The 13,314-nt window shown below is 37.8% G+C and overlaps 1 protein-coding gene across 2 annotated transcripts in view; it reads left to right on the top strand.

Annotated features, from left to right (window-relative positions):
- LOC122837066 (protocadherin Fat 4) overlaps positions 1-13,314 on the top strand; it is a 123,417-nt gene that overhangs the window by 79,473 nt on the left and 30,630 nt on the right. For both annotated transcript variants that reach the window (XM_044127136.1, XM_044127135.1), the window contains exon 6: positions 850-1,024. In XM_044127136.1, coding sequence (XP_043983071.1) covers positions 850-1,024 — 175 coding nt within the window. The remainder of the gene's footprint in view (positions 1-849; positions 1,025-13,314) is intronic.

The following is a 13,314-nucleotide window of genomic DNA, read 5'->3' as shown; positions in this document are numbered from 1 at the left end:
TCATTAATGACGCACTAGGCGAGTTTCTCTCCCAAAGCCTTTTGGAACCTTGTTAGTGTGAATAGCATCATGGATTTATTTTTAATACCTGAAATTTTGAGTAAAAGCACAAGAAAAATGGGTCACCAGAAGGTCTTTTACAAGAACAGTGATGCAAAATAAAGAGGCAAATCAACACAGAAATGGGTCACCAGACATTAAATCCCTCTCCTTCTATGGCCATATTAGTGCCGAATCTAAAATCCTGTAGAAAACAGGTAGTGAGCTAAAAAGGAGAAAGAGTTTATTCTCAGGCATTTAGCACTTCTTTACTAGGGATACTGGTAATCATACCATATATAATATATAAATATTATATTTATTCATACCTTTCAAGGTCAAGGCATCTTTTTCCAGTTGGAATCAATGAGTAATTATCAGCAATCAGTGTTTTACCTACAATAAATTCCAGGCTGTGATTTCAGTTTAAAGTATGTTCTCCTCCTGTTACTTTGTCTACTGCAGGTTAGACATTGACTGCTCACAGCTACTACATACAACCCCACACCAGAAAACCAAACATTTACTTCAAATAAATTAAGTTGATTTAACTTCTTGTCATTTAGTGTCTTTCAGAATGTGATGAAGACGAGTAATCTGTCCATATTTATTCATCTATTGTTGAAAGTGTGTATTTAATTTTTACATTACATTAAAAATTTTAATTTTACCCGAAAAAATATTAAAATTCATTGTCTGGATTTTGAATGTGACCATTAATTACAAGAACTTCAATTTAATGATGACAGAGTGAAATTTCTGAATGTAGCCATTTTTATTGAATTTGTAGTACAATAATCTTATTTTCAGGTTGTTGCCAGAGATGATGATCAAGGAGCCAATGGACAGTTGAGCTACATGCTCAGCGGTGGGAACGATGAGGGAGCGTTCACCCTGTCATCCAGCGGACAGCTCAGTGTTACCCAGACGCTGGATCGGGAAACTCGAGAGAAATACACCCTGCTTATTACTGCCACTGACTCAGGTACGACTGCAGCTGATCATAGCTCATCAGATATATTCTTACATGTTTTAAATTAGCCACAATATCTTGCATAATCTGTTCTGCTCTAGAGGTCTGAGTTCTGCAACACATTCTGCCTTATTTCAGCATCAAATCAGTTTTGGCAATCAGTTTACAAAATGATGCTGAAGCAGGAGATTTCCATGAACACCAGTGTCAACAAACATAATTTTTATGTTCAGAGTTTGCACACTGATCTTTTTGTGTGGCATGATAACATAAACATTTTTGGAGTTTTTAGCTTGCAAAATAGTGGGTGTCTTTTATTTTGTCTTGTTCCACAGAAGTCTTTTCAGCAGCTTCAATTGAATAGCATCCTGTGTTTATTTGGATATGGTGGTGGAGCTTGTTATAGCCAGATAAAAGGTTAACTTGTTATTGCACGGAGGCCAGTTAATGTGCAGTTAAAGGACTACGTGCATATCCCTGTTGCAGCCAAATCACATGGTATTCCACTTAAGTATACGTTTCCTCGAGCCTCTCTGGCAGAGCTGTCATGGTCTGAGGGTGGTTCTGTTTCATTCCTGGGCCGGCCATGTGACCGTGCATAAAGCTGTATATTTTGGACTGTTCACAGACTTTGGTGAGATGTGGGACTATGTTGCATGCAATGATGCTGCTGGATGTGGAAAAAAGGTGTATTATTTTATGCATTTCTAATAGTTTAGAAAATTTAAATGTGATTTAAATATGAGTATTTTTTCATATTAAACACAGCAAAAGGACCATTTTATACCATAATGAAGACATACAGTATTATTGGTGTTGCTTCATATGGTGTTTAGAGGAGTTGCCCAACAAGCCAACATACTAATTATGATTCGATCCCGTTTTGTACTCTTCGCGGGGACTCCATATTTAGAGCCCTGACAACATTTCCAAAATATTTTGACAGGATACTGAAGCACAATGTTGAGGCAAAAAAAGGGATTTGGGAGTAGAATATCAAAATATCAAAAAGCCCATAATCACAGTGCAGGCTGAATCACCCAGCAGCATTTTCTCACATATTTGAGGCCTGGGCGCAGACGGACAGGGGAAATGGTTCTCCCAGGCTCTATCTGGCAGGAAATTTCCAAGGTGGACAAAGCAGACATGTCTCCAAGTGCTCCGTCTTCCGTGACCCACTCTGAACCGCAGACATTCGTGTTGAAGTCTCTGACTGTCCCCGCGTGTTTGAGAAGATTGGCAGCCTTTGTCAGAGTGGCTTTGGTTTCTACAAAATGTATTTTGTAAGAAAAAAGGGTTTTGCTGTCTGTCAGGAAGATGAAGTAGTGTCGTCTTTGGTGCTGTCTGAAAGCAGAGGCTGAGCTGGAACCACAGCGCACAATAAACACTTCAGTTTGACATAAAGAGATAAACGACTCCAACTTACAACTATGTTTGAATTTTAAATAAATCTTCATCTTTTTTAACGTCTTTGTCCCTTCACTTTTGGGTTTCAGTGAATTTTCCTCAGGCAATCTCCTTTGAAGGTAATCTCATTAATGCAGCTTGAACAGAGTTTTAGCTCCATCTATCTTCAGCAGCAGCTCAGTTGTCATGAAATTAGTGAATAAAGTTCTTCAACAGTCAGAAAAAGTTTGTAAAGTATGAGAATTTATATATTTTCCAGGTGTGAATCGGCAAGGGAAAAATGTTGAAATAAAATGTGGAAAAATTGTTCCAGGGCTTATTTCCTGTCCCAATGCCAATATGATAAGTGTCTGACATTTTTACGTACAAGTCACTCCAGTTGGTGAGACTTTTTCCGCTAGTTTTTGATTAAAGGTGTCAAGAAAAGTGTCCATCTCTGTCTGTCATTTTGCATCTGTTTGTCCATTTGTCTGTCTATGTCCATCAATGTCATCTACCCTTCTGTCCATCCATCCATCCAATATATTTTACAGTCAATAAATTTCATATTTCTGACCCTAAAATATGAAAAAAGAGACATTTACTGCTGTAAATTATTTATGCAAAGAATATACTAAAATATTGACCAAGAAATTTTGAATAATCTGCAGAGACTTTAACCAAAGCGTATGAAGAACTGAGTAATATAGTGCCAACTGTTTTTCAAAACCACCATTGCTATCCAAACTGGTCCGTTCCCCCTCAAAGGTGTTTTCCATCTCAATGAGTTACTTTTATTGCTCCATCGCCCTCATTTAGAGAAATTTGTTTCGCTTTAGTGCATCTGCAGACACACAGAGACACTTGAGAGCTTGCATTGTCGCTGACTGATCTTGCAGCTCAGCCAACATCTGGGATCAGCTGCAGGCAAATCAGATTTTTTAAGCAACTGCTGAGTAATGCACAACTTTAGAGGAATGTGAAGCAATGAGCTCTCCAACAGAGTGAAATGCTTTTCTCAAGCAGTCCTGTTGTAATGGCTTTAACTAAACATCTCCCATTATAGAAAACATATTGTTACACAAATGGAGTTTTCTCAGTTAACATGATTATGCCGTTGCTCTGCTATTTTTTTAAACCAAAACACATTGCCCATTGTTTTTTATTTTAATGTTAAGTGTATGCTTTAAAGCCTGAATTAGACCCTATTGCTAAAGAAAATAGAGTATCAAGTTTACAATGTAATAGTTGCTGCAGATGGTCATATTTTTAACTATGAATTGATTTCATATGGACATTGTTAAAAAGTGCTTAAAATCCAGGCAACGTCAGTTATGTTTAGATGATGTTTTGGGTCATGTAGGCATTCCTTACATGTATTTGTCTCTTTAGTGTAAAGGTTTATCTGAACTGAAGCACTTTGGGCCATCTATCTTAGATCCTGACATCTCAAATCATGATGGAAGTTTGGTATTCCATCGATTCGTTCCCATCATTTTCAGTTTGTTTTGTAAATTCTCAAAACAGATTCAAAGCTCTCAGGAGCATGATGAATGATTGTTTGTATGGGTGTACATGTTTTTGCTTGGGTTTGAATCAGTCAGAAATATCTCTGAGTGTTTGTGTATGTTTTTTAATTTATAATGTACATCAATGCAGTTTAGTGCAATCATGGTGAAAAGAAAGTATACCCTCTTGATGAAAATGATGAAAAAACCTTTGGATGTTGCTCAGGTCACCTCAAATTTGACTTCAAAATACTTTGGTCTGCAGAAAATGTTCATGGTTGACTCAGTCAATGCAAGGTTCCCAGTTCCTTTTAGCTGCAAATCTACAAAGCCAAGGTGTCCTAATATTTTCCACTTTTAAAATTCTTCCAGTCCAAATATTTGGAAAAAACTTTCAAGACTGATTGGAAGCAACGGTTACATCTCTACGGTCATTGACAATTACTTTCCATCCTGGTGTTGTACTAACAGTCACCTGCATACTCTAGAGCAAGCTTGTTAATAAAACAGTTATAATACAGCAAACTTATATAAACATATTTTAGGGCACTTAAGGATGCTTTACAAAAGATAAAAAATAATATACAAAATAATATACAATAATATACAAAAATCCCAAGTAAATCAATAGTATTATAAGCAATAATAACTTATCCTACATGTGTGATATAATAAAGGAAGATGTCCAATGTCCAATGTAAATATATATTGTACATTGTCCTTCTAAAATAATTATCTTTCATAGTATAGTCTCCCATAAATAGGTTTTAACTGAACTTTTAAAAATGATTTAAAATGTAATTCTACAACAGTAACTGAAAATACACATTTGCATTAATATGATTTCTGCACTTTAAATTATCTTCATAATTCAATTTGAAGATAACTTTGCTCAATTTGTGAGCAAAGTTTCTGCAATTTTTTTGTTTGTGCAGTGAGCATACAAGTCCACAATGGGCTTATAATAATCATAGCAAACTATAAGTATAATAAAAAATGAACTAAGAAAAATAAAGGATATAAAACAAAGAAAACATTTAAAACTTGTACTTGTAATTGTTTCTCCAGAAACTGATTATTAAATACATTTTTATTTTCAATAAACAGTGACATGGTGAAACTGTTTTGATCCATCTTGACATGCATGACATTTAACTGTATTTATTCAAGAGAAAGCTCAATGATTCCATCGTTCTCCACATCCTTCCACCACATCTGTCCGTAGCACCTCCATGTTCGTCCATGGCCTGTTGATGCCGGGTGAAGGGGCGTTTTAGAAGCCTAAGAGACCGCTTAGGAGATAAAGAATTTTAATCACCTTCTCTGTTTAAAAACAAGATCTTTTGTTTGTTTTATGAGCTGCCATGAATCTGCAACCTACAAACTTTCCAAGCGTGATTAAATGACCAGAAATCTGTCATTCTCCTGGCTGAAATCAAGTTTGAACACACATGTAGCAAACAGAAATAAAACAAGCGAAAAACAAAGACTGATAGCATAAAATCATCCAACATTCATGATAATAAATCATTAATGGAGTCCATTTCTGCAGGTTTCAGGCAGTTTGCAGCCTAGTGGCAACATGAAGAGTAGGCCAAAGAAAATATCAGGTTCCTGAAATGAACTTTAACAGAGCAGTAACATTCTGGATCAGCTCTTAAAAAGGTTTGCAGTAACAATGTGGCCTCGAAGGGCTTTTTCCTATCGTCTGTTTTCTCTTTTCCACCCTTTAACAATTGTTGGATTGGAATGTTTTCGAAAATAGCTTTGCAAGCACTAGTGGTGTTGGTGGAGGGGTATTAAAAAAGTGGTGTAGCTTGGATGATTAGTGCTTCAGCCTGGCAAAATTTGTGCAGTAATGATGTTTATTAGCTCTAGTTTCTTGAGGCAAGTTTGTCAGAAAATAACTTGCTTTCTTTTTGAGTGCATGAGTTTAAACATCTATGACTTTAAACAGTGTACCATGGTCTCAATCCATCTTTATGCGGTCCATGTATGAACATTATAGAGTGGTGTTATGAGCGACCTACGCTGCCAGCATGATTTTTTCCACGTCTCATGCTGGTTATGACCTGCTGGTTTGGGTCCACAGGGAACAATGCAGCATTTTTGGGGATTGTCGAATATTCAACAACACAGCAAATAAAAGCTGCAAAGCAATAAAATGACAAAAGTTCCCACCAGGCCCTAAAATATGAAAAAAAAAACAAAATACAAAACTGTTTTTCTGCATGTGTTCAAACCACGGAAACCCTTTTAGTTGCATATGTGGAAGAAATTATGAGAAAGCATTCAGACACAACACTATATAAATAACTACTAGGCTGTACAGTAAAGCTTTATTCTGGCTTCACAGTGAGTTTATTTGATTGATGCCTCTAAAATAGTCAAGCAGTGCCTTACAAAAGTGTTCATACCCTTTCAACCACAGATTTCAAAGCATTTAATTGGGATTTTATGTGATAGACTCAGAGATATATATATAATTGTCAAGTGGAAAGTAAGGGTATTTTCACACCTGGCAATCAAGTAGACCTGGTGCAATTAGGGAGCAAAGTGACAACATCTGTTACATTTTCAGCTGTTTATTCCTCACCTGTGGTGGCACTGCATGAGAACCACAGGAGGAAAGGGCATAAAAACCTCTGAAAAAGACATTAAGTGCATCTTCCTTCTTCATAAAATGTAATGTGAGAGTTTAGTGGTTGTAGGATTTTTCTTCTGTCTTTGTCAAAAGACCACAAGTCATTTTCTTGCAAGTCTGGAAATACGACTTTGTTTCAATTGTATTTACCCAGACTGCCCTGTGCTTTAGTCCACTTCCTGTTTTTTGGGGCGGTCTCCAGTCCACTTGGCATTCACATCTGCATTCAAACTAAACCACAGTTCACTTCAACCAAACTGAGACCTGAGTTTGTAGATAGACCCGTTTACTTTTTAGTCTGCATCAAAGTTTGATTAAAGCGGACTGAACAGGACTGGATCCGCTAAGGACTGCATCCTTAGCGGGCTGGATATAAATTCAAACTTTTAAGATTGTCACAATTTTGCAGTGCTTTGTGTTGTGATCTGTCACATTAAACCTTAATAAAATAAAATGAACTTTTTGTATGCAACGTGACGAATTGTGATAAAGTTCTCTATGCAGTATTAATGTAAATATTCAGCTCTTTTGTGCTAGTGTGAAGCTTTGGAAACTCTTCTGCGATATCCCTTTCACTGTTTTGCTTGTTAACTGTGAGAAAACCTCTGTTTACTCTGTTTGGCAAACTGTGCATTGGGACAGCTCGCACCCTGCACTCAGCTCCACGAGGCCTTTCATGGCTCTTCATGAGGGCTGCATTAAAAAGAGCTTTGTCGCAAAGCAACAGGTTCTCAGAGGCAAAAAAATGTCAATTTTCCCTCGTTGGCACCCGATTCTCTCCCTTTCTCCAAGTAATGATGTGTTTTATTTACGTCGTCCCTTCAGAGCACAATCTAGCCATAGTCCATAAAGCGTAATTAACCGTTTAGCCTTAAGCTTCAGGCTACAGATGGGCTGTCTCATAAATTCCCACATTCATTCGTCTTCCCTCAGTCAACCTGTTCTGCACTTCCAGGTTTAATGAATTCGGCTTGTTTGGACACCACAGCTTTACCCTTCCTGTGTGAAGCTTAGCGTATTTCCATTTTTGATCAAGCATCAGTCACTTATTTATTAAAGGAGAAGATTATCTCTTCTGCCAGCACAGACACTCAAACTTGCTTCTCAACACAGCTTAAACTAAGAGACTCAGGGTAACTGGAGGTCTTTCCCAGGAGGTGGGTGCTGCTGCTGTTTGCTGCAGATCAACCCCCTGCGGAGCTCTCACAGCGCCATCCACAATCATGGCAGCTGCAGCGGTCAGAAAACACAGAGCTTAGTTGTTATTAACACATCTCTGTACCCCCACCGGCTCTGGAAGTATGGACGCATCACCTTGTTGGAGGTTAATGTGATTTGTCCAGTGGTAATGTACACTGATAAGGTGCTTAGACCCTGCCATATGTTTATGCTAGACAATGGGTTCTGGGTTGAGAGGCTTACAGAGGAAACTGTCTGTAGATCATTTCAGTGTAAGAGGAGGTAACAGATGGTCAGCTTCTCTCCTTTGGTCTCGGTTTGTTATTCTGGAAGTTGAGGTTATTCTTGGTTCTGCCATTTTCTTCACTTGAGAAGAGATCTTAGATCTATGTCGCTGCAGTGAAGTATTAGCAAACAGGTTTTCCCAGATCGAATTAAGTTGGTGCTGCATGGACAGTGTAAGAAATGTCCCGCTTGTAATTATTTTTCTAAACTGAATTAAAGCAGGGAGGGACTCTTACATTGTTTGAGAGCTTTGAGGTCTCTGATAAATCAGGTCGCCTTGCATGATTGGAGATTCTCTGACGCTAGCATCTATTTACCTTATCCGTCTCTGTAACGGTGGCTCATAGGATCAAACGTTTATCTGAGTACGATCAGTCGGATATCTTTCTCAGGAGAAAAGTCACAGAGACAAGAGTTATCATAGCAATTTAGCATTTATACGAATGCTAACAACACATCCTGGTTCAATGGCTGGTTAAACCACTTGAACAAAACAACAGTTGCTTGAAGTAGCAATTTCCTTAGAGAGTGGACACCAGGTATTCATGGTGCTTAGATGTGGCTGAAATCCATGATTACTTGACACTCTGTCTTAAAAGATTTATAACTACCTATTTTAATAGTTCAGCAACCAAATATGCCTTAGTATGCATTACTAGACTCAGTGGAAATTGTCTTAGCAACAAGGCAGAGGCTAATATCTGCAGACTTTCTTCTCTCCATTCTTGAGGATTTAGCAAATTAGCACCAAGGAAAATCAAGATTCAGGACGGACTTCTTTGGAAACAACAGCCAATCGCATATCAAGTAGCATTGCTCATAGGTAATTCAGCTTCACAAGCTGCATTTTCTGTCAAATATTTGAGATTTGCTTTATGAATGAACCAACAAATAGGGAAGTTGGTTTTGGGTTTTTGCAGTTTTTATTGCATTGTCTAACAAGCCAACCTCCTAAATGTGCTCCAGTTTTGAGTAATTTCTCTCTTTCTGCTGGAAATGATGACAATTGCCTTAAAAACCTCCCCAGGATAATTAACAGCAACACTTGCTTATGTAAAGTCTTTTCCAATCTGCTTTGACATTGTTTTAACACACACCAATATGCTCCAAACCATAAAATTGTTGTCACACCTTTTTATATAGTTGGTACCTCTTGATGAGGATCAATTAATCAAGAAAATTTGCTATCACCATCTTGCTATAAGACTATAGCTCAAGGGTGTTGATGGTTTCTCTCATGTATTGACCAGATTAACTGTCTTTCAGCCCTGACTGTAAGTGAAAGTCTATCTTTTGGTTCTGTTAGACGCCTGCCCCTCTCGACCTTCAGCATGTGCAAGATGTATTACATCAGATGGATTTGGGGCATTTGTCCCACAGGGGCCCTTCCTATCCACATCTTAATCTGTCATGTAGAAATTCAGATAGACTGGATACTTTTGTCTTAATCAGGGTGTTTTTAAGTTCTTGGCTCAAGGTAAAAGCGGTGATGATGGGGTGCAATCACCATCACAGTGTAAGATTGTGGCAATTTACTGACCTGGGATTAACCTCTGAAATAAGATTATCATCTCACTACAAACTTCAGAGGTTGACTGCTCGATCTGTAACCACAAGTTAGGATTATAAAAGCGTTGATTGACATTTTGTTAAATTGATTTTATTCATGGAGATTATTTATATGGAAGATATTCTATTAAATATCCTCAGGTACAATAATTAAAACAAGTTAAAGGGAAAGGAATAAAGAGTCTGGGGCTGGATTTGCCAATGGAAACATACTTGCCTAACCACGGTGAATGGCTGTCACCGGTAGGCAGCTGACTTCCTTCTGCAAATTTCCAATAGCTCTTTTTCCAGGCAAAATGATGTCATTTATTCTGTAACCACCGTCCAGTTTATACACTGCCAGATATAGACATATTTTGCTGCCCTATCCCTACAGTGGCTGAGGTGTGACACCGGCCTCAGCTGCAGTTATCTGTCATTTATCCTGACAGTATTCCTCAAGCTTTGCTCGATTCCAGTAAATCTGGAGGAGATGCAGACGTTTCTTTGCACTCTTGGAGCGCATTCCTCTCCCGTTGAGTCACTGCCTCCATAAAAAGAAGAAGGGGTTGGGGGTATAGTTTGTTCATGAAGAAAATGCTCCAGGATTGCTTTTTATTTTTTTTAGCTCATTCAGATCTCTGTAAAAAATAAAATAAAATTAAGAAACGGAAACTTTCAACATTCTTAGTTGCAACATTGTCCCTGTTATTTAGCAGCCGCTGTCCCATAAATCACAAAAATGTACCACCTTAACATTAACTGCTTGAAACAACTGACATTTACATGCCTTTTGCGTACCTGCCAAGATATAGTATTCCTCAGCTAAATCTGTCGTCCCACGCAATGTAAGCAGATATATCTGAACTATTTGCACTTGGACAAGGAGGATTGGAGAGGCTAAAGCAACAGCTGCCAGGTGAAATGTGATATGTGCAAGCGTCAGGAGGCTAAGAAGACGCGTCATGAAGCTGCATGGAGACGCATGGAGACGCATGAAGCCGCATGACGTTTGGAGAGTCAATGCACCGAGATTGAAAAACTCTCCTTCATGGCTGGTTTCTAATCAAAGCACTAGGCTCAGAAGGCTGTCAAATGGATAATTTGAGCATAGTTTAGCTCTTTGCTATGAGATTGAGGTGTCTGTTTTGTGCTTTCTAGGGATTAACTGGAGTCTCTGTGATGAGTTCAGGGGACTGAGGTAAAGGTCAAAAGTTCTGAACGACGGAGGTAGTTGATTTTTCCGAGGCAGTAAACAGGTTGTGACGTCACATCCTGCACAAAAGTGAAACACCGGGAAGGAGGGTGCACACACTCCCACACACACAAGCAGAGGCCTAGCCTTGTAGCCTGCTTCCGTCCTCAGTATGGAAACAATAGTATTGAAATGCAGCCACAGCGCTCTCTGTGTGGCAGAAGGCAGCTACAGTTCAGACAAATACAGCAGCTGGCTTCATATCAAAACCAAATATTTTCTCCATGCTCTCAGTCCCTCTGCTGGAGCTAATGGCTTTTGTAGACAAAGCCACTTATAGCACCCCGAGCCACTTATCGGCCCGGCAGTTCCAGCAGCCTGCACACAGCGCCTCTGATCAACAGCCGTATTAGCCGCTTGTTGACTGTCACACACACTTTGCCTGGATTAATTTAATTTAAAGTGATACAGACACCTCGCTGACTTGGATTGCTCCTCAGTAAGGAGGATCAACTGAGGAGGAGGAGGTGCTCTAATCTGTTGCCATGGCAACCAGCCTAATGATGACTCATGTGGCTGAAGAAGCTGTCCTGGAACTGACACCTATTATGACGTTATTTTCTATTTTCATTTCAGTTTTTTTGTTTTGTTTTTTTTTTCATCTGGTTTCAAAATAAAATTGATGTACAGACAAAACATTAAAGTGGATAAAGTGGATTTATGTCAATCAACACTCAAATTCCAAACTAACGTTTACCAAAATTTTTAGTTTCCAAAGATGCTTTTTATGTTCACAGGCCTCAGATCATGAGGAAAACATTTGTGTTGCCAAATATTATGATTTAATTTGTGCCTTAGTATCAAATATATTATGTTTTAAATATTAAAAGTGGTGTTTCAATCAAGAACAGGTGAGTTCTGAATGGACATAACAGACCGACATGTTTGGCCTCTTACCTGAATTTATAAGCAGCACGTACTGATTTAAGCAGCATTTAGAAACAACCGGATAGTGATATTAAATGTCCTCACTGAATTTATAACTTCACTGCAAACTGCGTTAGGTGTGATCTAACTCTGGCTGGTGATGGTAAAAGAAATATTTTATTTATATGTGGAACTGGCAACTCGGTTTATAAATTCAGTTCCAGTTCAACATTCTCAACAGGAGAAGTAATAATAAAATCATTAAAATCGTTTTTCCTGTACTAATCTTACGTTTTGTGTATAAGGAATTCAGAAATGAAACTATCTTTTGTCATGGAGCTCATTTGATCTGGTTTTTGATCCCTGTAATGCCATCCCTAGCTCTGGTCTCTGCTGAAATATTTCATTTCTTTTTAACATGTTAGAGTGTCTTTCACCAGTAAAAACAGAAGGTTTTGATACTAAGCATGCACTTGCTTCAGTTTAGGACTGGGATAGATTTGTTGTTTGAAAAACCTGCATAGAAATTTGCAAACATCAACATGTTATATTAATCAACTAACCCTGCTGACCACATTTATTAAAGCACTTTTGTGTTAGCAGGTGTTCTGCTATTATTTACTTTGAACTGCACCATATTATACTTGTGCATATAATTACTTTCACTAATTTAGCAGCTAGGTTTCACTGTATAAATTGGCAGTGATTTCATAATATTTGCTTTGCAAGCTAAATTCTACAATCCATGAACCCTTTTAGGAATTGCATAATCACTTCGATTTCAACATGAGTATGGATGGTTATAAACATGGCAACCTTAAAAAGACAGAAAAGTCTTAGATAGATGACTCGCTGTGGTGATGAGTCACTTAAGATTAGTGTGGTATGGTTTCTGGTTCTCTTTTTGGGATGAAGAATGTTTACTGATCACTCTGTTTGTGTCATTTGTTTTGCTTCTGGAATTCAGCTGTGTTTATTCTCAATGCGCATGTTAGCCACTTCTGTTCTGACCAGAAAACCCTGGATGCATTACAAGCTTCAGGTCAAATTTCTGTTTATTACCATAAAGCCAGGCTGTTATGCGAGGTTCCAGTAAACTACCTCAAATCCCATTTTCTGAGGAATCCCCTTTCCCTTCCTGAAAGAGACTCCGGGGGTCTCCAAACCCAATGATAATCTTAAGTTTTGTTGACGTTTGTTGGGAAATTTTCCTTTTGCTTTTTGCCCACAGGGAAGTCAGAGTTAGTGTGTACAACTTAACTGCAGCCATGGCACTTGCAGTAGATTTTCTTTGCTTTTGCCCAGGAGCTTTTTATAACAGCTATTACTGAGTTTTGTACATCAATCCCTTTGGCTTTATTCTACATTATTATTATTATTATTATTATTATTATTATTATTATTATTATTATTATTATTATTATTATTATTATTATTATTATTATTATTATTATTATTATTATTATTATTATTATTATTATTATTATTTTATTTTTTGCTGTACTTTTATTATATTAAGGTTGTGTTATTATTTAGTTTGAACAGAATTTTTTGAAACAGGTTGATAGGCCACAGGACAAAACCCAATGACTGCACTCGCTAAAGAAGCCCTCCCTTTGTCACAAAAATA

The sequence above is a fragment of the Gambusia affinis genome, linkage group LG09 (genome assembly GCF_019740435.1).
Source record: "Gambusia affinis linkage group LG09, SWU_Gaff_1.0, whole genome shotgun sequence".
NCBI lineage: Eukaryota > Metazoa > Chordata > Actinopteri > Cyprinodontiformes > Poeciliidae > Gambusia > Gambusia affinis.
This window is presented reverse-complemented; position numbering and strand designations above follow the sequence as displayed.